The 24,474-nt window shown below is 36.4% G+C and overlaps 4 protein-coding genes and 1 non-coding gene across 17 annotated transcripts; 2 read left to right on the plus strand and 3 right to left on the minus strand.

Moving 5' to 3' along the window:
* Positions 1-21: 21 nt before the first annotated feature.
* Positions 22-2,153, minus strand: LOC18051137 (N-acetyltransferase 9-like protein). 5 transcript variants are annotated; one of them, XM_006447665.2, is made up of 6 exons: positions 1,864-2,153; positions 1,679-1,750; positions 1,416-1,503; positions 839-971; positions 720-758; positions 22-341 (listed from the first exon to the last, which is right to left on the minus strand). In XM_006447665.2, the coding sequence occupies exons 1-6, from the start codon at positions 2,039-2,041 to the stop codon at positions 261-263; spliced, it is 591 nt and encodes a 196-aa protein (XP_006447728.1). In that variant the 5' UTR covers positions 2,042-2,153; the 3' UTR covers positions 22-260. The 5 variants fall into 5 exon arrangements, 4 of the variants coding, with proteins under 4 accessions (XP_006447728.1, XP_006447732.1, XP_024047564.1 ...); XR_002907276.1 differs by adding an exon at positions 408-514 and having other exon boundaries at positions 259-341; positions 720-971; XM_024191796.1 differs by lacking the exon at positions 22-341 and adding an exon at positions 414-514.
* Positions 2,154-2,347: 194 nt separating this feature from the next.
* On the plus strand, positions 2,348-6,396 carry LOC18051138. 9 transcript variants are annotated; one of them, XM_024191713.1, is made up of 14 exons: positions 2,348-2,423; positions 2,563-2,593; positions 2,717-2,784; positions 2,957-2,996; positions 3,123-3,172; positions 3,258-3,386; positions 3,545-3,740; positions 4,346-4,662; positions 4,739-4,864; positions 4,950-5,080; positions 5,186-5,280; positions 5,425-5,540; positions 5,756-5,886; positions 6,078-6,380. In XM_024191713.1, the coding sequence occupies exons 1-14, from the start codon at positions 2,400-2,402 to the stop codon at positions 6,148-6,150; spliced, it is 1,527 nt and encodes a 508-aa protein (XP_024047481.1). In that variant the 5' UTR covers positions 2,348-2,399; the 3' UTR covers positions 6,151-6,380. The 9 variants fall into 9 exon arrangements, with proteins under 9 accessions (XP_024047481.1, XP_024047482.1, XP_024047480.1 ...); XM_024191714.1 differs by having other exon boundaries at positions 3,542-3,734; positions 6,078-6,379; XM_024191712.1 differs by having other exon boundaries at positions 3,542-3,740; positions 6,078-6,378.
* A 50-nt stretch (positions 6,397-6,446) lies between these two features.
* On the plus strand, positions 6,447-8,233 carry LOC18051139 (cytochrome b561 and DOMON domain-containing protein At2g04850). Its single transcript, XM_024191721.1, has one exon. It carries the CDS (start codon positions 6,952-6,954, stop codon positions 8,164-8,166), a length of 1,215 nt encoding a protein of 404 aa, XP_024047489.1. The 5' UTR covers positions 6,447-6,951; the 3' UTR covers positions 8,167-8,233.
* Positions 8,234-8,386: 153 nt separating this feature from the next.
* TRNAL-CAG lies at positions 8,387-8,467 on the minus strand. Its single transcript has one exon. It is a non-coding gene; the product is annotated as a tRNA-Leu (tRNA).
* A 9,417-nt stretch (positions 8,468-17,884) lies between these two features.
* On the minus strand, positions 17,885-23,196 carry LOC18051141 (heterogeneous nuclear ribonucleoprotein 1). Its single transcript, XM_006447675.2, has 5 exons — positions 22,954-23,196; positions 22,694-22,818; positions 22,214-22,442; positions 20,659-21,868; positions 17,885-18,489 (listed from the first exon to the last, which is right to left on the minus strand). The coding sequence occupies exons 3-5, from the start codon at positions 22,433-22,435 to the stop codon at positions 18,476-18,478; spliced, it is 1,446 nt and encodes a 481-aa protein (XP_006447738.1). The 5' UTR covers positions 22,436-22,442; positions 22,694-22,818; positions 22,954-23,196; the 3' UTR covers positions 17,885-18,475.
* Positions 23,197-24,474: the final 1,278 nt, after the last annotated feature.

The following is a 24,474-nucleotide window of genomic DNA, read 5'->3' on the forward strand; positions in this document are numbered from 1 at the left end:
AATATCAAGATAATAATAAAATAGCAACAGTAATGTGTCTCCATGGGTTATGAGTTCTGGTAGTACATTGTATCCCTTAAGACGAAAGGCTGAATTACCAGCAGTTCTGTGGTGTACAAATAACATATGGGATACAACAAGATGAATAAGGTCAACAAATAACACAGCCCACACAACCTCAGCTTCTCATCATAAACACAGAACAACCATGGGGGAGTTTCTTTTAGGGCAATAAATAAAAACAAGTAGCTTTGTTAGGATTATGGATGTCGAACCACGTTAGCAGTTAAAACAAGCAGCTCCTCTCGCTTGGCATTTTCCACTGGCAATTCCAAAGTCACCTGAGAATACATCCCATTAAAATCGAATAAAATTGAAAAAATAAAATAAAATATGAGACAAGCTACCTGACACTGACGTAAACGAGCTCTTCCAATATGAAAGTTTACTAAGTGTTATTCAACTAATTTGAACTTCCCTTGCTCTAGGACATAATTTACAAGCTGTCCACTGCCTGTACTAATTATACCCCACTGAGTTTTATCAGTTAATTGAATCAGACAGTAATTAAGCAGTCACAAACGCTTATAGTTAAAATTTCATAATGGACTCCAAGGTAAAGATATTGGGAGGAGGAATTAACCAACAGAAGCATGTGCACTAATACTCTTGATGAATGTAACTACATCTTCTGATGGTTAAAGACGTAGTTTGCTCACCTCTTTGAAGATTTCACTATAGGAAATATCTTCGAAGCCCTACACCAACCATAAATATTAGTCAATACAATCTTGATATACACACACAGCCACATAAATATAGAGAGATTGAGAGAGACCAATTTTTGAAATAAGCGAAGAGATGCTCCATTTGATTCTCCAATCTTAGCACGGAAGACGTGGATACCAAAATTCTCAACTGCATAGGCCATCATCATCAAGACAGCATCCTTTGCAAGTCCTTTACCACGGCTAAGCTAGCAAGAACAAAACAACAAATCAGACTGAAAAGCAAACCAATATCTCTCATAAATTCAGGCATTTCTCAACTTGTCTATGAAAACTGATCAAAGGAGTCTGTTCAGCATCTGTCCTATACTAATCCAACATATCTCTGAGCACAATGCTAATACAATATGGACAGTAACAACAATAACAGAATATCCCGCGCCAACAGAAGAATCTTAATGACAAATAATAAGAAATAGCCTCTACAATCAGTAGATGCTGCTTTTCATGAACTGATAGTAAATAAATAAGCCTTTTTTTCATCAGAATTCCCTGTTTCAAAAAGCAAATCCAAAACTTATTCAAAGAAGCACAGGGCTTTTTATAAACACGCACAAGCACAACAAATACAAGAAGTAACTTCTCCAGCTAACGTGTTCGTTATTAGAGAAGAAGAAACGAAGGTACCTTTTGGGTTCAGCAATCATTATCTCAACCTCCGCTAACTCCAAATTATCCAAGTCATTCATGTAAATATTCACATCACCAACCATGGCTGCAAAAGAACTCACCATTACTTTTTCATGAATGATAAATAATACAACACAACACATTAAGCGAAACCTCATACGACTGAAATTACAAGTATCCCAAACTACTATCTCTCCAGCAGTTTCAACAGCTGAAGTGTGCAGATAAAAAAGGGGCAAAATGCAAAAATTTGAACTGACCTTCCACGTGGGGATCTCCATGAACAAACGTTCCCTCTACCAAATCCTTGTCCAAAACAATGAAAGTTTTCTCTGAAAAAAAAATACAAAAAATAAAATTGATTAATAAAAAATAATACGAGTTAAAAATTAAGCACAAGCAAAACCCAGTTGAGAGAGGGAGGGTCGGAAGAGCGAGAGAGAACTGAGGGGGTCTTGGCACCAGGAGAGATGCATTTGGTACTCTTGCTCGAGGGTGAGAGGCTCGGACGCCGTCGTTTCAAGGAGAAAAGGGTCTTGCATCCACTGGTGGTACTTTGGCACGTGTTCTTTCATGTAAGGTACAAGTATCACCTTCTCTCCCTCCAAGCTCACTCCCACCATTCTTCACACTGCTTCTTTAATATGTATTTTCGACTGGGAGACGAAAAGAACACAGAGCTTCCGTTCGATGGCTGACAGAAGCAAAGAACAGGCGTCCGTCTGGTTAAAATGAATAAATAAATAACTCAAAATTAAATAAGAGAATCAATTATAGTGGTCCTTTATGTAATTTTCTTTAAGGTTAAAATAGTCAATACAACAGTGGGGTTTCGAGAGAGTTATTGAGGGGTGCCGATAGCTCAACTCAAAGGTAAATAACTAAATAAATAACAAATTAAAAAAAAAATTGAAAAGCTTGACATAAACGCAATTATTTATATTTGAATGTGGCGTCCGTTTATTACACCCAAAGAAACAAATGTGGCGGCAAAAAATTTTCCCGGTAAGAACTGGGAACTCTGACTTTAAATATTTTTCTTATTTTCTTCTTTGGAATTTCTTTGTTTTTTTTTTTTTTTTTGTAGATGATAATTCGTTTTATTTTTTTCTTTTCATTTTGCCGGGATCTTATGCGCTTTCAGGGAGATGAAGATTCTGATCAAAGCATTTCTGGTAATTTGATTGACATTTCATACAGGGTTGCCGTTATTTTTGAAATACTCTTATGTTATGTATACACTAAACACTGTACGCGTTTTAAGCATGTCTCTGTTTTTAAAATTTTTTGATTCGCAGATGAGGAAGATTTTAACGTCGATTTACGAGATAATTGTGTTTCGTTGGGTGGGCCATCGGAGAAAGCGGTCAGTTTTTAATTTACCAGTTTAATTGTCATTCGATTTAATTGTTCAATAAATTTTTATTAAAATTTACTCAAATGTTTATCCATCACGTAATTGATGTGATGACGTTGATTTTGTAAATTTAGAGGCAATTGTTTTACTTATTCATGCTATGATTTTTGTAAATTGATAGGAAGTGGTACAACTTCAATCGCGGCTAGACATACTGAAAGGTGCACTCTGAAACCGTAGTATTATTTTGTAATAAAATGTTTTTTCACGTTAATGTGGTTGTTTATGGTGTTCATCGAATATTCATGTTTAGTTTCCAAAGCACAGATTTGGTTTCTGACATACAGGTACTGATGGAGAAACTTGTGGAAGGATTGCTGGCAGTTTATCACCAAAGGCAAGTGATTGAATTTGAATAGAATTTTCAATTTCCGACCAGTTTTCTTAGGAGAAACTGACATTTGCGTATGTCGCTGTAACAGAAGCAAGTAAGTGTCTTTGTGGAAGATGAGGTTGAAATGCCTGAATTTCCTGATGAGGTTGGTTTTATCTTCTCGCCAAGGAAGGCATCAACATGTACCTCAGATGAAGAAGCAATCTCTGCTAATGAGGTATTATATCCAATAAGGTTTAGGATTAGCTATTATGTGTTGACTGCGTCTCTGTAGCTATCTGCGTCTATCTTTTCATGGATGCGCTGCTTCCAAGTAAATTTTTGTCCTTGTTACTTGACACAAGAATTATTTACGAGTTTCTTTTTATTTAGAAGGCCAATGCACTCCCAGAATTTTCACGCACTCCATTCCACAAAGATGGATTTCATGATTTTGGAAGTGCAAGGCTAGATGGGGAGAACACGTGGTCTGTAGTAAGTAAAGAAGCTAAGGCACTTGTCCACTTAAATGAAAATGCTTTATGCTCATCATCATCACAGCCCACCTGCAAAGCAAACAAATCTGGTAAAGGTACTCTATGATTCTTTAATGGTGTCTTGATAATGTTTTTCCTTTATAGTTTCTGTACATTTCTATCTAAAAAATTGTCGTGCCACTTGTTAAACCAATAAACCTATTTAAATATAGTAGTTTGCTGACATTTGAATTGTCTCTAAATATATGTAATGTTTTAGTTCTTTAATGTTTGTATGTAAATTGTATATCTCAATGCAATCCATGCCAGATGCTCAAAAAAGCCGCAGTCCCAAACTAATTGCCGTCAGCTGCAAGAATGTCTACATATGGAAGTTGGATTTCACCTTCTGAGTTGGAGCTTATTCTCAAAAAATTGCTAAAATAAAAGCTAAAGTGAAAAATGAATAAGACACAGAACAGTTAATGTGCTTTGAGCTATGTGATGCTCTGTTGTTCACACATATGTGCTCCACCATTTGTGAAATACTAATGTAATTGTTCTTTATTGGATGAATAATGTCCAGATGTTAATCCAAAGAGATATCTTATGCATGAAATCACTCGGGTATTTAATTTGTATTGCTGGAGTTCATTCATGTGGCTGTGGAAAGGACAATCAATTATTTCTTGCCTGGTTCTTTATGCTCTGCACTCTGCAGGTATCCAAAGCAAATCCAAGCCAAAATTTTCATTCCGCTTTCAGCCACGCAGGGAAGGACTCTTTTCTCCTGTTTCTAAGAATGATAATAGTATTCCATGCAAAGTTGATGAATTATCTGAAAGGATGGAAACTGTTGATTGCGAAAAACATTCAATTACTGGGCTTCTCGGCGGCTTCCCTGGAAAGAAGGCAACGCAATCAGAAATGGTGCCTGATGAAGTAGAAGATCCTCACTGGTGTGATGATCATTCAGTGGCGGAGCATTTGGATAGCCTTCGGGATAGCTCTAGCTTGCTGAGAAGAAACTCGAAGATGGTAGCTTTCTTCTTTGATCAATGCCTCTTTCCCTGTACTGCTCTCTATACCCAGTCTAATCAAATGTCTAGTGCAGAATAGCAGAACAAGAGGGAAAAGGATGCAAGTTTTTTCAAGGAGAAGTATTTCACAACTGGGAGACAGAACTGTTGACTGTGAAGACCTTGAACCTGTGGGGAGTGGATCATCAAGTGATAATGAGGTACTACCTGATTTCAATAGCTTTATTATGGTGTATCTTGCTGAATTCCTTAATTTTGTGTAATCTTATCTGCATGAGCACTTAGGCCAATTATCAAAACCCAAAACCTGCTATCCCAGAAGTGAAGAGGCAAACAATTGTGGATAGGTTTCAGGAAGCCTTGGGTACTACCTCAAGAGATGAAGCCGCCTTTGTTGCTGTACCTAGATCATTTGGGTAAATGACAAGACTAGATTCTTCCTTCAACCCATGCCTTAGATGATTGTTAAAGTAAATCTTTAACGAGTAACTATATACCAAATGTGCTTTCTCAAACCACAGTGTTGGGTTATTTGGGAAGTTGCAGCAGGTTATGCAGAGTGAAAAAGAGACAGATTTGGAATTTTTGAAGTTACAGACCAAGGCCAGCCCAAATAGTAAGACCCTGCAGTTGTTAATATTTCTTTTTCTCTTTTGTAGAAAACATGCCTGCTCATGGAAATGGAATTGCGGTGACTCACAGACTATTTTGTTGTGCAAGACAAAAAAGTTTGTGCTTGTTTACCATTGCTTATTCCTAGTGTTTTCTTCATATGTTTCCTCAGATGAACCAACCTGCCTCAATGTAAAAATCCTTTCAAGATACTTGGATGCAAAGTTGATAGTTTGTCACGTTTCTCCTAGCAAGGACACTGAGGTCAAGTTTGAACCCATATCAAGTTGCACTTGCACTAACAGTTTGGAAATTTTTCTGTGATATTTTTCACATACACACACTCTTTCTGTTTGTAAGTGGATGTTTTGGAGAGAAGATTCCAATCAGGATCTAACAGCATCTGTTTATTAACTGCAAAAGCACTTCTGTTCATGTACCAACTAAAGGAAAAATGAAGGTGCATTCTGCTTCTACAGGAGCCCCAGTGGCCTCAAAGTAACCAAAAAAGGGGGAATGGAGGAAGAGAGAGGACAATTATTTTCAATCCAAGAGTTTGCTGTGATGTTGACCTTGAAGTTGGAAGTTCAATTCGTATTCACCCCCCCTGGTACGCACATCAAAGTTGAAATCTTGTTTTAGTAATTCGTCTAAATATAACAAGTATACTCGTGCTTGAATAAGTGATCTTAAAGAACCATCTGGTGAATTAGTTAGAAAATCACTAGTTGTCTTCTGGGCTATTTAATGGAAGTAATCTAGTTCAATAATATGTTCTTTCCGGTAAACTTTTCTGGGCAGGAAAGAGGTTCAGGTGGGGGGGAATGGTGAGAGCATTATTTTATCTACGTATTTCTCCCAAATTTCAACATGATCAGTTGGGTTTCTTTCTGGAGCAGAGGAGCAATTACTCAATTCCCTGAACAAGTGTTACTTGGTGAATTGGGATTGCACCACTTGATCAATAATTGTTTATATAATATATATAGTCGGGAGGTTGTGAATACTTATGATGATTGTATCTTCCAAAATTACGAGATTAGGACACGACACAGACTGATACCTAGTGGATGTTTCAATGAGAGTTTGTTTGATTCTTGTCACTAAGTTATGTTTACAGTAAAATTTAAGAAATGGATTTTTGGTCATGTGATGATTTACATTCGTTTGCTTCTTGTTACTAATTTCTGTTTATAGTAAAATTTAAGAAATGGATTTTGGTCATGTAATGATTCACAATTGAGCACACCTTCCATTGTTTACACCCCCAAGATTTCACTGTTGCAACTTAGCTTAAAAGCCAAGCCCCACTTCAGCTTCCCCACTCAAACACTCTTCCATTTTCCAATAGGAAAAGGCCAACACAGATAAGAAAATTGTTTAATTAAAGCAAATGGTCCATACATATCTCCTACGAGATCATGCGCCCACTGTTTAAAAACAATTACAGGTTTAATTCACTTATTCACATCTACCAAACAAAGACATCATGTTATCTTGCCTTCAAAGCCAAGCACAAGCACAATTTTCTTACAAATGCACAATGGCAATCATTACCCATCATTTTCTTTTGCATAAAAAAGAAACATTATTATCAAACACATAAATGTTAACAAAAGCATGCCACTTCTTTGAACCCTAACCAATTCCTCTCCTTTCTTCTTTCACCCCCAATATGTCTCTCCTATTCTTCTTCTTTCTCTACACTTCCCATCTACGCGTTGTACTTTCATCACATTGCTCTACCATTACTGCCACAAAAACTTTTCAAAAATGCATGACACTTCCCACGCAACAAGCCTCACTAGCTTGGACCTTCCATGCCCACAATGCCACCTTAGACCTTTGCTTCTTTGGCACTTTCATTTCACCCTCCGGTTGGGTCGGTTGGGGCATAAACCCCAGCTCCCCCGAAATGACCGGGACACGAGCCCTAGTCGCCTTCCCAGATCCAAACTCCGGCCAATTGGTCCTTCTTCCTTATATTTTAGACCCAACTGTTAAGCTCCAAAAGTCTCCTCTTCTCTCAAGACCTCTCGACATCAACCTCATTTCGTCCTCAGCTACCCTTTATGGGGGTAAAATGGCAACTATACACAATGGTGCCTCAGTCCAAATATTTGCCACGTTAAAACTTTCACCCAACAAAACCAAAATCCACCATGTATGGAACCGTGGCCTATATGTCCAAGGCTACTCCCCAACTATTCATCCCACGACATCTAACGATCTTTCATCAATTGCCACCATTGATGTCATGTCTGGCTCAACTGCAGCGCAACACAGCAACATCAAAACATTAAGAATGGTTCATGGAATCATAAACGCCGTTGCATGGGGAGTTTTGCTTCCCATTGGAGCTGTCACCGCACGTTACTTGCGGCACATTCAAGCACTAGGGCCATCATGGTTTTATGCTCACTCGGGGATCCAACTCCCGGCATTTTTTCTGGGAACAGTTGGTTTTGGCATTGGAATTAGGCTAGGGGACCTGTCACCAGGGGTTGTTTACGGACTGCACCGTAAGCTCGGGTTCACGGCATTTTGCTTGGGGGCACTGCAGACACTGGCATTGCTGTTTAGGCCGAAGACTACGAACAAGTTCAGGAAGTATTGGAAATCATATCACCATTTTGTCGGGTATGCTTGTGTGGTGCTCGGAGTCGTGAATGTGTTTCAAGGATTTGAGGTGATGGGAGAAGGCAGGTCTTATGCTAAGTTGGCTTACTGTTTGTGTTTGTCAACATTGATTGGTGTTTGTATAGCTTTGGAGGTGAATTCTTGGGTGATTTTTTGTAGAAAATCTAAGGAAGAGAAGCTTAGAAGAGAAGGATTGATTGGCGGGTCTGATAAAGGAAGTGGAAACCACAGTTTTGTAAGTTATAACTAAAAAGTCTGAATTGCTTCTGTAATAGGTAATCAAGGAATGAACATTTTGTGTCAAATGTATCAAGTGCTTTATTTTTATCTGCTTTTTATCGCTGATTACTGGAAAGCCAGCAAATTCTTTTGTTGAAATGGGATATGGTTTTTTCTGTAATCCAATCATTTCTTTGTTTTTGTCCAATATGAAAGCATTATTTAGAAATTAGAAAAATAAAATCAGGTTATGTCAAGAATGGGATTCGAACCCATGCCCTTTCGGACCAGTACCTGAAACTGGCGCCTTAGACCAACTCGGCCATCTTGACTTTGTTGTCGATGTGCTGCAGAGAATTATTTTGAAGAAAAAAAGCACAACGGCTTTAACGTACGACCTTAACGTACGTGCATGCAGCCATGAATATACAATTTCCAATTTACGCGAAATCTCTTAACTGGCATAGGCATGGTGTGAGTGTCAGCCCTTTCTCCTACGACGGACATGTCAGTGCTCTTGCTCAGGAAAAACAAGAAGCTAGCGGTAATCCTCGTACTTCTATATAGTATGTAAGTGTGTGGACATATATGTTGTTCGTTGCCGACATCCGATAATGGCTTGAAGCACTGCCGCCTTGAAGGGTTTCGCAGACACTCCAACTCCGCAAGATTTGACATAACCTAGGCTTGTCTGTTGTCACGTGAATAAAAAAGTATGTCTATTTAGTAAAATATAATTTCGGAATGAAAATAAAATATGTGGATTCCACATAATTTAAAAATAAAAAATAGAAATCACATTCTCACAGGGGGTTGGGAATGAGGATTCTCATTCCCTGTACTGACTTTTGTATCTTTATAATTTTTTCATATTTCCTGAATTAACATCGTTTAAATCACAATTAATTTTATTATTTTAAATATCATTATTATTACTATTAAATTTTATTAACTTTATTATTTTAATTATTATTAATTATTTTTATTAATATTATCACTATTAACATTTATTATTATTATTAATTTTATTTTTTATTTAATATCATTTTTATAATAATATTTATACATGTATTTAGTTAATGAAAATTATATTATTTATACTATGGATATTTTGGTAAATTGATTCTTATTCTCATTTCTCATTCCCATTTATTTTACCAAGTAAATACATCAATGGCATTGCAGCACATTTTCATTTCATTTATTTTTGCCAAATAAACATTGAAATCTCATTCTCATTCCAGCATATTCTCATTCTCAGCCCATTCTCATTCCACCTTATTTCCATTTTATGAAGTAAACGCACCATAAAGTGTTGGGTAAACGTTAACTGCTCTAGTTTGAAAGCTATATTAATATAATTTTTCACCTATATAATATAAAAATTGTTATTTCTTTAATAATTTTGTCAAAATTATTATTTAAAATTTATATTTACTACATATTATTAATTTTGATTTCATAGTTACAATTTTTTTTTCACAACAGATGTATCTTAAAAAGTATAACACCTCAATACCAAATAGGACCTTAATTTGACAACTGGCGAAAACATTCTGAAATTCACTCTATATTTTCCAATTTTTTTAAATTTGAAGAATCGTTGTGGCACTTTGTGTCGTGGTTGCGCATGATCGTTCTTCTAGGTCAAAATTCAAGCAACTAATTGTTGATTGATAAATGGAATATAAAGATAACTAAATCTTAACCATAAACTATAATTAAAAGACACATGACATAAAATAATGGGAAATTTACACCAATAACCATAAAACTTTTGGTTTTTTCCATCTTAACCCCCCTAAACAAACTTCTATCAACATTAGCCATAAAAAAAATCTTTGAGACCAAAATACCCCTCTCTCTCATCTCTCCCCCAACAATCTCTCTTTCACCCATCTCTCCCAAACCGAAGAAACTCCCATCGTCGACGGCAACATCAGCCTTCGTCGGCGGCGGTTCCATCCCTCATCGGCGTCCGATCTACCATCTACAACCTTCAACAAAACCTAGGTTAGCCATTTTATTTATTTTCATTTATTTAAAATGAAATTTTAGAATAATAGTGGTCGTAGTTTGAGAATAATGGTGGTGGTGGTGGTGGTGTTTGTGGTGGTTGTTGTTATTTTAGGAGTGTGTTGTTTTGGGAATGTAGAACCGCTGCCCAGCAAAGGGCGTTAGAGCGCGCGCACCGCTCGCCCAATCAACGGGCACTAGCTCGCACCCGTCGCTGTGCTGTCGTACCAATTTTTAGAGCGACAGCCAATTGGTGCGACAGGCTGCCTGTCGCACCTAATTACAATGGGTTTAATATTTTTTTTCTATCAAGTCAATTTATTTTATTTTTGTTGTAAATGGAATGTAATAATGTTATAAATATTACAGATACATGGCGAAATCAGAATTATCGGATATCGAAGTAGGCATGATGTATTTTCGTTATGCCAATCACTTTCCGGGTCGAATTTCGAGCATGTGTAATTTATCTTCGGTCGTAAAAGCCATCGAGGAAAAATTAACAAAGCGGGAGTTGAATTTGTTCAAAAAGGATATATTTGGGCATTTCTTGGAGTGCCGAAGCTTTCCATTTAGTGGGGTAATTTTGCACAATCTTTTACTGAGACAAGTGGCCCATGAAGAAGATAACTGTGAGGATCAGTTATGGTTTTAAATTGGTGAGCATTTGATTCGTTTGTCAATTGTAGAATGGTGTCTGGTTACTGGACTTTCATATGGTGTTGATACCGAACTAAGAAATAACCAAACGATGCATAGGCTACGGAATACGTATTTTGATGGTGTGCATCACAAGATCAATCTTAAGGAATTCGATGCATTATTTAAGAAGTTGAAATTCGAGGCAATGGACGATATAGACGCATTAAAGATTGCGCTCTTTTATTTTGCGGACAGAGTACTAAATGTAAGAAAAAATCATTGTCAAATCAATTTCGATTGGCTTAACGAAGTTGATGATATACAGTACTTCCGAAACCGTCCATGGGGTCTTTTGTCGTGGAAAATGATATACGAGAGTCTTGACGATGCATTGTTCGAGAAATACCATAAATTTAAGACGACTTGGTTGAAAAACCCAGATCATAACATTGAAAAGTACAATCTTTACGGCTTTACGTCCGAGGTTCAGGTGCGTTGTTTTTTTGTTTATTAATAAGTTTTATAGTATTAAATATTTGATAGTTGTTTTAATAGGTTTTTCACTTTGGTTGTTGCAGGCTTGGATTTACGAATCGATCGGAGGTTTGCCGTCAACATGGGTCGTGAAAACGAAGAAGAAGATTCTCCGCATCGTTCAATGGAAGCCCATGGCGTCTTCGAGCATCAACTTTGTTGAGGTTTATTTGTTCTTCAACGACGAATCTCATCTTGTAAGTAATATTTATTAGTTATTTTTTTAACTTTACTTAATTTAAGTTATGTATACTAACTTAAAATTTTGGATTGAATTTATGGCAGGGAGACATTTTACAAACCCTTTAGCCGAATTCAAAGAAGAGTAGCAGAAAATATTGGCTCACTGTGAATGATTACATGCCAAGCATTCCAGACTGGATTCATAAGGTCGGTATCCTTTAAGTACTATAAATTTTTTAATCGAAATTTTTGACTTTTCATTTACTAATTTTAAATGATACTTTATACAGCATCAACCCTTAATCAACGCGATGTTGTCTGTTACAAGGCAATCAGACGAGCATGACGACATACCAAACCCAACACCAGAGCAGCGTTATGACACTTCTGAGGATGAGGTGGCTGTTGATGACCAGCAGGAGCAGACAAACAACTCTGATGACTCACATGATTATGAGATTATAAATAATATACGATATTCTTCATTTATAAATCATTATTGTTTTACTATTATTCTAAAGTTTTACTTATTTTCTTTTGTAATAGTCGAGGACAAAGCAGTTTAATGATTACATGCGATGACGGCTAGATAAGATTGATCGTAACGTTTATGAATTGAAGTCAGAATTAAAAGATTTTAAAGAAATCGCGGTTGGATTTATCGACACATTTTCTAAACGTCCAAATAAGGATTCTCCCACTGGACGCTCGTATGCGGTGAGCAAATTTAAATTTAATAATTATGTTCGTTTAATTTTTAATTTGATAGTTGTTTAATATGTTTATCTTAGCGAATGGACAGGCTCCGAATGACTATGTAGTGTATACTGACGTGAGAAATCAAAATTTTTCTATGCCCATGTCATTGTATAGTTTCTACGGGGATGTTAGTGGGGAGAGCGTGCAGGCATTCACTGAGGTGCCTCCGGGCGTTAATAAGTTTGGCCACGCATACATACCATCGTATGTTTATAACAGTCCTTACATGATTCCTCCACTCAGGCGAGGAAAGAACGTTCGGCCTTTAGCTCGACCCCAAATCATGGACCATGAGATTGACATGAATACGAGTATAGATATAAATCTACTAAGAGGATTGGAGGATTCTAGTCTGTTTGCTGAGTTTGATCGATGGTTTGCTGGTGATATGACAGTGGATCGGAGAGTCCAGCACCTGTGGTCATTCTTTCAAATAATTTTGGGTTTAGCTTCGATGGGATGGCTAGACGATGAGGTAATTATATTTTCGAAGTTCTTTGAGTGTTGTGGATTTGTGTATAAATTTTTTCTTTTAAATCGTAATGTTTCTGCTCCTCCATAGCATATTCACGAGTATTTTCGCTTGATTAGTGAGAAACAACGGCAGTATCCGAATGCCTTAGTTCAACGTGTCACACATAATGACACATTTTTTTGGGTAACGTGCTAACAAAACTTATAAATACATTTTATGTTTTTTTTATTATCGCCTTTAAGTTTTGTTAATTTATGCATTTATTGGTTATCTATGTACTAGGTGTTCTTAAATCAGTTATGGAACAATGGGGATTATGCGGTCAATTCATTAGTATTCGACGACTGCTTGAATTGCTATCTTTGTGGGCGACAACACACAATGTCCAAATCAATGACGGATGTCGATATGGTATGTATTTTATTGCATTTCACATACTCCATAATGAAAATATACAAGTTGTCGCTTTTTCTTGGTTGTTTTTCAATTTCATATATAACGAACATGTTTTTCAATTTTTACATACAGTTACTCATCCATGTTAACTTGGACGGGGCGCATTAAGTACTAGCACAGGTAGACTTTCGTAAAAAAAAAAGTCTTAATTTATGATTCATTACTCACATTTCGCGACGACAAAAGATACAAGTTGAAATTCAAACCACTTGAAGTTATCTTCCCCCGATGGTTGGAATATGTTGGCTTCTACAACATCCGACCTGAGTTGCGGAGTGCTGACTCCTGAAAAGTTATCGCAGTTAAGAGCGCGCCGCAACAAGAACCCGGAACTGGCCATTATAATGACGTATTTAATGTTCGGGCTTAGATTAGAATTTAACGCTAGTCATGTCAAGTACTTTAGAAAGAAGATTACAATTGACATATTTAATGACGATATTGTATTGTAAACCGTTGTAGTAATTCGAATGTTAAAACTTGAATTTTTATTCTAATTTGCGCACTTAAGTTTATATAATTTTTTTGCTCACATTTTAATATTAAAAATAAAATAAAATAAAATTTCATGACATATAAGTGTACAATACACAAAAAACAATAACAGTTTTAACCAACGAATCATTGAAACAATATAACTAACTTTGAGTCGACGCAATGAGATTCTTACATCGCTTACGATTAGGCCCAGTTCATGACATCGCCCGCATTTTACAGTCCACCGGTTAACGTCCTCGCCAGCCGATGGTATTCTGAGCTCTTTACGACGGCCAGGTGGTGGTGTCTTAACTAGTGGGTATACTTGCATCTATTGAATTTCATCTGGAACTTCCCAATTAGCCACGTCGCCAACTGGCTCCACTGGTTGTGCATAAGTCATCGCCAACGATTCTGTAGTGTAAAAGTCCGACCAAAGGTTAATAAAATCCACCTGGCGTGTTAGACACGCCGCAATTGCATGAGAACATATAAGCTGATCAAGTTGAAACACTCTGCAGAAGTAAGTTTTCTTTTTCAAGTCAACCAAACATTCCTTAAGCCCACCACCTATAACTTGAAATCGATGCGGAGATACCGGCCGAACTATCATTCTTTCAGCTATAGTTCTCCTCTCAGTGACTATTTCATCCGCCCATGTTATTAGTCGAGTACTCATTGATTCAACCACAATTTTTCTATCATAAAACCATTGCTGTAATGTTTTCCTAAAGTGATCAACAAGATGAGTAACAGAAAATTTCCGCGGTTCCCTCATGAAAGAATTAACACTCTCTGCGATATTGGTGGTAAGTATGTTGTACCTCCTACCTTCAAACTGAGACCTTGCCCAATTACACGTACCGACATTATTTTCTAAGTAATCAGCCGCACCCAAGTGGATCATCCACAACCCTTCAAGTTGTCTTTTAAATTTCTTGTGGCCATATGCTTTTGCTGCATTAATAAAGGCAGGCTCAAATTCATCTCAAAGAGCTTTGGACATTCTAAACTGACTTAATGTTACCTTTCAAATGGTAAAAACAAACGCCATGAGTTGCATTGTGAAATACTTTAAGAACGGCTCTCCTTATGGCAGTGCATCGATCAGAGATAATTACCAACTCAGGTCTATCGCCAATCACTTTGTGTAACTTCATCATAAACAATTCTCAAGCATCATTATTTTCTAAATCCATGACCCCAATGGCTAACGAATACAATTGATTGTTACCATCAAGACATGTTGTCACGAACATGCTTCCGCGATATAGCCCCTTGAGATGAGTACCATCTACAGCAATGACAGGCCGAATGTACTGCATAAAATCCTTGATGGAAGATCCGAGTGCTACAAAATAGTACAAGAAATTATCATCTCCATCCTACTCGAGGTGAGTGACTGTACCCTCATTCGTTGTAGTTAGTACGTGAGAGTATTTAGAGAGCAAGTTGTATAACTTTGCAGGGTTGCCTCAAACTATTTCAAGACCAATTTCTCTCTCCCGATATGCCTGCTGGTATGTTAACTGAACACCGTATTCATGTTGCATATCTGCTCTTATGTCATTCAGAGTATAAATCCTCTTGTCTTGAATATATTTTTCTACGATAATATAATTGACAACCCAACTCCTTACTTGATGACATCCATAAACCAATACATCATTATGATAAGTGTGTACATTGTCAATTCTCCGCACCACCTAAGGAACATTTTGCTCGTTCAAACTTCTAGTTGCTCGAATACGTCATTTACATGATTCCGAACAACAGTGAGCCTCGAAACGTGTCGTTGTAGACCGTGCAATCTTGAAATCAAACTTATCCCTAAAGGCAACCTTGCGTAGTTGTAATATAAACTCATTCTTCTCAGCAAATAGCTTACCCACACTGATATCATTTGAGTCACAACTGCTAACAAAGCTTGGAGCAACTATGTTCGAAGGTAAAATTAGAGCAAGACTTGTGAGGGGGTCAATTCTCCTTCTCGATCGAACCATAGGAGGAATATATCCATTGCCTCTGTTATTCACAGGAGTATTATTTTCACACTCATTCTCATGCTAAAACGACGGAATATTCGAAGGACCGACTCCTCCATCATCACCATCATTATTGAAATGAGTGCCCCCCCATACTATTAGAAGGTTCTGCACAAACATTATCCCCCTCTGTCTCATCATGAAGATCATCATTGTCCCGAAAATCATTGTTGTGATACGGAGAATATCGTTGCTCCAACGACGTCATTATTGGAAATACCGTTGCTCCAACATCCTGTAATGTAATGCCGTTATCATCAATGTTGTCATAATTGTTGTGGATTAGCGAGTAATATTGCTGCAACGATATTGTCCTTGGCAATACCTCTTCTTCATTATCGGGGCCAGATATATTTGCTCTAAACGAAGTTTCTGTATCGACATGTGGCTCAATACCTTCGCTCGGAACTCGAGGTGATGTAGTCACGAATATAGGAATGCATCTAAAATTAGCTACATCAGATGCCACATGCAACACAACCCTCACCATTTCATTATCAAATAAATCCATGGGCAGTGCACATATACGATATAATGTGTTACTAGACCTTAAAGTTGTTTTCATTGTGATACTATATTCATTAGGGTTTATTTGTAACACCTCGTATACTCTTGCCAATAATTGATCAAACAGACAATTTTTCCCAACCAAAAAATCTCTATTTTTACCATTCACATACTCCATACGACCATCCTCTAATGTCTCCCACCAACCATCGTAACACAATTCAAGTACAACTGAATCCATTAAGCCTGAAATTATAAAAAAAATAAATTATTTGAGCCCTATCAAATTAATAGTCAGTTGCAATGAATCTGCCTCTTCGTGCGACAGGCAACATGTCGCTAGATTTACCCACGACTCGTAGTTCACTGAAACTCTCGAGCAAGTTCAGAAAATAACTCATACCACTATGTGATGCCGATTAGTGTTGGATCCGAATAGATTATGATCGGCTTTCACTTTTATCGTTACCTTTTGCTGTCGCCGTTGGTTGATAATTCAAGAGTGGAAAGCTGCCTTTGTTTTGACGAAAGGAGAGAAAGAAAGTTACTTTTAGTTTGTAAAGAAGGGTAATTTGGAGAGAAAAATATGTGTTTGACTAATGTTGATAGAAAAAAATTGAGAGAGTTAATTGTAAAAATAACAAAAGTTTTATGATTATTTTTGTAAATTTCCCTAAAATAATATGCTCTGTTAGAGCTCAAGAGATCTCGAATAAATATATTTGGCCCGTGCCACAACTGAACTGATACGAAAATAGGTTCCAAATCTGCACCCAGAAGTTTTAGAGAGTAGGAAAAGTGTTGTGTCGCCCCTTGCAACGTTCGCATTAATCATGTGTTTCTCACGGTCAACACAAACAGCCTGTAAAGGTTGAAACTTGAATGTAAGTTGATACATCTCATCAACCACACAGAGAATCAGAAAGCAAACAAAATGGAGCACGTTCCACACCACCCCCCTTTATCTACTGCTTTATTTTCTTAGTTGTTGTGCTTCGATAGTCTACTAGTCTCTCCTCTTCCAATCCCCATCCGAAAACAAAGCTAATGAATACAGCAGACAAATTGGTCTCACTTTAAGCTGTCTCTATATACACATCATGAGCCTTTTTCATTACAATTATCTATATAGGGAAGGGAGCTAACCTCCTTGCTGTACTGAACTTTCACTCTCTCTTTTTTTCCCTGTTCATGACTTCAATAATCGTCGACGTGTACAGAGTCTTTTAACACCTTAAATTTGTAGCAAAATTATTTGTAACTGATGAAATAGAAAAGAGATTAAATACCAACATAAATGCTTCATCCAAAATTTATAGGGTCCTTACCCGTAAGAGTTATCTATCAATCGACTGCTGAGAGAAAAACAGTCCAACACAAGTAATTGTAATATAACAAAAGAAATTTGCCTGAAGAATAGCTAGCTCAGGCTCTTAAAGGGGAAAAAAAAAACATGATTTCAAGTTTTAAATCATTGTGACAATAGCGTTGTGGCAGCACATTGAAAAGAAAGAAGAAGCATTAAATCAAAATTGAAAAGAAAGGAAAAAGCATTAAATGGAAAATGGAAAATCCATTCAAGTAGAGTCTATTTCACAAACAAATGAAGTTTCTACTTGTTGCATAAAATATTCCAAGGGAAAAAAGAATCAGAATATGGGGAACTTATTGAGAGGGACCCTAGATGGGTATCCCCTTTAATGTTTCACACTAGTAATTCAATAAGAACCTCAGGTACAATCTGCTGAAAAACAAACCCAGATATTGGGATGATGAAAAAACAAAGCATACCTGACAAGAACCCACAATATTTTGCCAGAGCCGTTACAGGACATAAAAATCTAAAAAAGAAAAAGGAAAAAAGGAAAAATAATAATAGTCTATATCGTTACGTATTGCTGCCTCACCGGAGATGCATAATACATTTTTTGACTATATGCCGCAATCTGATTTTACATCTCACTCAAATACCAAAAACTAAAAACCTAAAATTGTAACTCAATACTCAAGCCTCAACAGAAAATCCCTTTCAACTTCTATCAACTCAAAACTCAAGCCTTACACAAAATCCCTTGTAACATCTATCCCTAAGTTTAATTCTTCAAAAGAGGCACCCCAGTTAGCTCTAGATGAACAATTTTCTTCTAACTGAAACATATTTATGAAGTGGATGTGGGAAATTCACAGTTCACCTGCTTCACATGATTATCTTCACCTATAGTGTTGTGATGACGTAATCAATCCTCCTAGGTAGCAATTCCTGAAAAGGGAGACAAATATAAGTATCAAAATTAGATCCATAGTTACAGAATTTTTCATGACATTTCAAATATAAAATATGTCAGTGATGTGCAACAGCCAAAAAATACAAGGAATTAAGGTGGGACAAACAACTTCAAGCCAAATCAGTAATAGTAGTAACAGCATCACACCTAAGATTCCGCTTACAATTAAGCACATAAAGTCATTTACCTTCTGCTGATACTAAATATACAGGGCAATCATAGAGAATTAACACATGCTTTTACATGCCAAAAACAAGGATACTGAACAAAAGGTAATTTAATTAGCCAACACATTGGTATTCTAGCAAAACTTAAGAAAAATCTGAACAGACTGCAAAAGAAGCCATTAAGATGAATCCTACATGAATCAGCAACATAACAAGATTTAAAAAATGTGATTGCATAAAATACTAATAGGCAGAAAGACAGGTTTATCCCTTTATCCAAAACCAGGCACCTCCAATATCTTCATTTTTTATTCATAAAGAACTAACATATAACAATTGTTTAATGAGGCAAGCCCTTTTATTCCTGGTCTTAGAGAAAAACATTAGAATTGCAGCAAGATGGGTAAAAGACCAGACCCATGAATTATGGATTTGATAGGAGGAACAAGTGTCTGTGAGTTTTACTCAAATACAAAATTCTCAGTCTCACTACTCATTTAGTATTCTCCCATAATCTTAGTTGCAGGATCCTGACCAAATATCTATGAGATTGAGCTTTTCCAGCATGGGCCAGTGCCCACATAATTAGATGTTTTCTTGCCAATACCTCGAGCATGGTAAGTGAAATAAATAATAACAACAAATCTTAAATTTTTATGACCTCAGAGCCAGCCAACCCCATGACACACTGTAACAACCTGCGCAAAAGCCAGGAAGCAACATGTGAAAACAAATCCCTAGGGTAAATCTAAAGTTAAGAATGATCCTCCATTCATACTTCTTCAAATTTAATGAACCCAACATCTTCCCTTCTCTATGCATTTTGTTTCTTATATTTTCAGGGAAGCATCCATGCCCAAAATAAGCAGACACATTTTTAGAGTAGAACTAAATCCTACTTAATGCAATCACTTACACGACCACAGAAATAGGAATTTGGAGACGAGACAGTGCTTTGTAGTTATGACTTAATGATACTGAGATTGCATTGAGTCCTTCATCATGGCACCCAAAACAGATGAAAGACACTAAGTCTAAGAAGAAGAAGAAGAATTCTATCTTTCGTTATGATAATTATTTTCTTCACTTTATTGCTGAAACATTCTCCAGAGCAACGGCTGTAATTTTAATCTTGAAATTTTATATGATCACAATCAGTTCAATAAAATTTGACCACTGAACCAATAATGAATCGAAGGGTTATTTTAAAATTCAATCAAACTAGAAATATTTCATATAAATAATCGTCTTTCAGTAAACATATCTGTTCTATTATCATGGCAAGTAGAAATTCTCAGTTTAACGGAGCATCATTAAAAGAAGACAGAGATAAAGGATAATGCACTATCAGAGATACAAATCTAAATAAGACAATGTTAAGCAATAGGAAATAACTGCCAACTCGGAGATAGAGGTTCAAAGAGGCAGAGCTTCACGAATACTTAAAAAGTCCACAAGGCAGGACCAAGAAACACATTAAGGAATTCGTTGCATCAGAATCATGTCTCGCCTAATGCAGAAGAGGTTCTCAGCTGCAACTATGAGCTACACAAGTAGGATAATATTATCATTAAATTATATTTAACAGGACCAATCATCAACTGACCTAGACACTTGACAACAACTCTTGGTAGGATGATAAAATAAAAACTTAAAAGAATTCTTGGAATCAAGATCACGATTTATCTTCATATAAGTCATCAATCCACTCAAATTTTTCATAGAGAGACAGTCATCTCAAACTAGTGAGCAAAAATGGAAAGTGCAAACTGAAAACAATATAATGAAACATAATAATAAGAAAAATTGCCAAGTTTTTTAATGTTCTCCGACAAAAGCATAATTTTCTCAAAGATTCATAATGTTCTAAAAACTACACTATCTCAACTAAAGTTTCCTACATTGATAAAGTTCTGGGAGGCACTAAAAGGAAAAGGAACAAGCAAATGCAGGAAGATGATAAACAGAAACCCTTACCTCTATTTGACTGTCTCTTATTAACACTATAACCACCAACAAAACCAGGAGAATTTTTAGCTGAAACATCGGCAGTGCCACTACTGAGTCCATAACCAAAAGAACCTGAACCATCTCGTTCAGATGATGATGATCTCCATGTTGGATCCCCATAAACAGAACCGCTACCGCCGCCAGTGCCATATAGGTCTGCAAAGACTCCATCATAACCACCATTTGAAGCTGCAAATGATGATGATTGAGCCAAAGTAGTTCCAGGATTTCTTCCATATCCTCCGGCCCCCAAGCCAAAACTGTTATCTCCACTTCCATACCCAAAATTAGCATTACTGTTAGAAACATTATTACCTCCACCTTGAGCAGAAATTGCTGAAGAACCCCAATTGACTCCAGTATTGCCAAAGGTGTTTCCTCCAATGGTCCCACTTCCCGATCCCATATATGCATTGGAACTAGCACTGTTCGAGTTATAGTTAAGGCCCCCATTTCCCCACAAATTTCTGGTGACTGAGCTGAAAAAGGAAGTGTTTCCTCCATTACCTCCATCATAACCAAGAGGACTACCATACCTATTCGGATTCCCAATATAATAAGGACTCAAACCCCTTCCATAGCTGAGATTGCTGTTAAAATTTGCATTAGCTCCAAAACTTGGGTTCAATCCTGGCTCAATCATACCCATTCCATAACCGGAACCAAACGGAGGAAACCCACTTCGTCCACCAGCAACTGGACTGAATCTACCATCCATTCTAAGTCCATAGCCCCCAACTGTGCTAGGAGTATATCCCTGAGTGTAACCATTAAGGAAACTATTGACCCTACTTAGACCATAGTGATATCCTCCAAGCGGGCTGCGAGTGGGACCGGGTGATAGCTCTTTGGGAACTGCTCTCTTAACCTCAACCATTTTTCCATTCAATTCATGAAAAGTCTTAAGCAATACCTTGTCCACTGCCTCCTCTGAATCATAAGTAATGAAACCAAAGCCTCTTGGCCTCTGGGTGTTGTGGTCGTACATCACCACAACATCTGTGATAGTCCCAAACTGATCAAAGTACTTCTTAAAGTCACTTTCCGTGACGGTGGATGCTAAACCTCCTACAAAAATCTTTCGTGTGCGGCCTGGACCAGGAGAACCATGAATGCTGCCACTGCTTCTATTGAGCACAATCTGGTCATCCCTAGGAACAGCCTTTTTTGCCTCAACCTGGTGGCAAAGAATTCACATGAAAACCAAGCTCAAATAACAAGAGATCATCAAACTCTCGGAATCAACCTAAATGAATAAATTAAAAAATCCATCAATTAAGAACATAATTGATGTCATTTTAAAAATAAATGAATAAATGCATAAGAGGAGAAGGCATGACTTTTACTCTTGGCTGAATTTGAAATTTAGTTGAACACAGAACCAGAATTAAACGAATGCCTGCAATTACAATATCGGATTCATAACTCCTATAGGAAATGAATTCCATCCTACATGAGATAATGATCAAAGATGATGACATAGTAAAAAATTTAAAGGTCTGCTCAGAAATTAATAACTTACCATTCTCCCATCAATGTTGTGCTTTTCCTGAATGACAATCTCAGCAACAGCAGGATCAGCAAAGACAACAAAGCCAAATCCACGGGCACGCCCTGTGTTCCGATCCTTCATGATCACCGCCTCCACCACCTCACCATAAGTACTAAAGTACTCCTTGAGACGCTCCTCATTGGTGTCCCAAGATATTCCACCAATAAATAACTTTCCATTATCAGATTGCATTTTGTTTCTGCACTCAAAATGATTAAAAACACTCCATCAATACAAAATCTAGCAAGTGCAAATCATAGTAATACTGAATTCATTATAAAAACAGACTTTTTGATACAATCAATCTCCTGCTTCATATTTTACACTGGATCCAATCAGAAACTCACAATTCTATCACAATTTGATCAAACAATGGAAATGATAAATCAGAAGTAGAGAAAAGGAGGTGTAATGCTAATGTGCAATCAATCAAGTAAATAAAAACAATACCTTATTGAATGAACAACCTGAAACACACAATTTATATTGAGTTACAATACAGATATCTTCTGATTCAATTTACAGTGAACAGATCCTTCATCGATCAATCAACAGACTCAGAATTAAGCACCAGCCTGGAATTACATCAATCAAAAGAAAATTAAAAGCAAATAAGAACAAAAGCCCGGAAACAAATTCATTTGCAGCATTAAAAAAAAATGACAATTAATCAAAGATCGAAACTTGAACCGAGATTCACAATAACCCACCAATCAAAGCAAACCCAGATGCCCAAATCTTGCAAAAAACTAAGATCTGATAAGAGGAGGCATGTTCATCCTCCTCTGAGAAGCCACCCAAACAATCTCAAAGTTCAATTGTGTTTGATTTTTATTTTTAAAAAAAATTTTGGATTCAAAACAGATGCAAATTCATTCACCAAACAATTTGCAATCCAAATATAAGTATCTAAATTGATGATGTATTGGTTTTTAGAGAGAGAAAGAGAGAGACATGTGACAGATAGAGAGAGAAGGTTAGACAAGCTTTGGTGTTGAGAATATATAGAGAGACTCATTTATTTTATTTATTTTAATTTTTTTGTACAATGTGTTTTTTTTTTATTATAGAGTTTTATGGAAATTCATAATTTTGAAGCGAAATGCTTTTAAAAAGTTAAAAATGGAAATTGATTTTCTTTTTTTCTTTTTTTTTTTCTTTTGGATGTGGTTGATAAATTGGAAAGTAGTTGTTTAGCTTTGTTCTCTCATTTTGTTACTTTTTTATACTTCATTGGGATAAAAATAAATACGACGCAATGCATGCATGCATAGAGCTTCAGGTTGCATGCAACTAAGAATTAGCCATTGGATTCCATCTATCTTTGATTGTAAACTTTTCAATGCTTGTTGTCCATTGATTTTGTTGACTTTGAGGGGTTGACTATGAGCCTTTTGTCGTTGGTGAGTAGCTATTTATGAAAAGATTTGGTCTTTTTCTTTGTTATAATTCCTTTATGAAAATTTCATTTGAAACAAATAACAGCAGATTTGAGCCTTGCTCATTTGGTAGGGTTAAAAAGGGTTTAAGGTTAAAAGGGGCTAAACGGCTAAACCCCACATTTATTAATTGTTAATTTTCCACTGTTTTCTTTTTCCCCCTTTTATTTAAAAAAAAAAAAGTTTTGGCAAAATGATTCTCACTTGATGCCATAAAAGGTTTCAATAGTTCAAATATGGTCAAATTTCAAATTTTCTTAAAGATTACGGATTTGGTTTTACAATAATACCTTGTCTAAATTTTATGATGTATATCTAGTGGTAACATTATAAATTATTATTTGTCAAGCAATGTGTGAATATTTGTTACATTATTTTAGGTACACATAATAATATATATGAGAGTCACGTGTATATCACATCAGTTGAAATTTGAAGATTAAATTTTCACTTGGTAAATGTATTATTATCCAATGCTCAACTCTTCAATGTATGCTTAAGCATTTATACAAGATTATTATTGCAAGCTACCCTTAAAGCCTAAACACTTTGGATTTGTTTTTGATCTATCATGGGCCATGGCACATTTTATATTATCACCGAGCCATGTGTTTCATTGTAGAGGTCTACATGATAGTCATAGATTATTTTAAAACAAATGTTGTTTTTGTTTTATATTATGTTGCCCTTTTCCCAATTTACTTACCTATCTGCACCATATATATATATATATATATATATATATATATATATATATATATATATATGAGCAAAGATACACCATTTGAAGTC

This window comes from Citrus clementina, unplaced genomic scaffold (assembly GCF_000493195.1).
Source record: "Citrus clementina cultivar Clemenules unplaced genomic scaffold, Citrus_clementina_v1.0 scaffold_2, whole genome shotgun sequence".
Taxonomy (NCBI): Eukaryota; Viridiplantae; Streptophyta; class Magnoliopsida; order Sapindales; family Rutaceae; genus Citrus; species Citrus x clementina.

Bases quoted from the DNA above. Each gene is read 5' to 3' on its own strand.
- LOC18051137 (XM_006447669.2), bottom strand. From the start codon at position 2,041: ATGGTGGGAGTGAGCTTGGAGGGAGAGAAGGTGATACTTGTACCTTAC. The intron at 1,504-1,678 runs GTCAGTTCAAAT...GTTCTTTTGCAG, and splicing joins TGGAGATCCCCACGTGGAAG to CCATGGTTGGTGATGTGAAT. The intron at 972-1,415 runs GTACCTTCGTTT...TTGCTAGCTTAG, and splicing joins ATGATTGCTGAACCCAAAAG to CCGTGGTAAAGGACTTGCAA.
- LOC18051141 (XM_006447675.2), bottom strand. From the start codon at position 22,435: ATGCAATCTGATAATGGAAAGTTATTTATTGGTGGAATATCTTGGGAC. The intron at 21,869-22,213 runs GTAAGTTATTAA...CTTTGCCACCAG, and splicing joins ACAACATTGATGGGAGAATG to GTTGAGGCAAAAAAGGCTGT.
- LOC18051138 (XM_024191712.1), top strand. From the start codon at position 2,400: ATGTGGCGGCAAAAAATTTTCCCG. The intron at 3,173-3,257 runs GCAAGTGATTGA...TCGCTGTAACAG, and splicing joins CTGGCAGTTTATCACCAAAG to AAGCAAGTAAGTGTCTTTGT. The intron at 4,663-4,738 runs GTAGCTTTCTTC...TGTCTAGTGCAG, and splicing joins TGAGAAGAAACTCGAAGATG to AATAGCAGAACAAGAGGGAA.
- LOC18051139 (XM_024191721.1), top strand. From the start codon at position 6,952: ATGTCTCTCCTATTCTTCTTCTTTCTCTACACTTCCCATCTACGCGTT.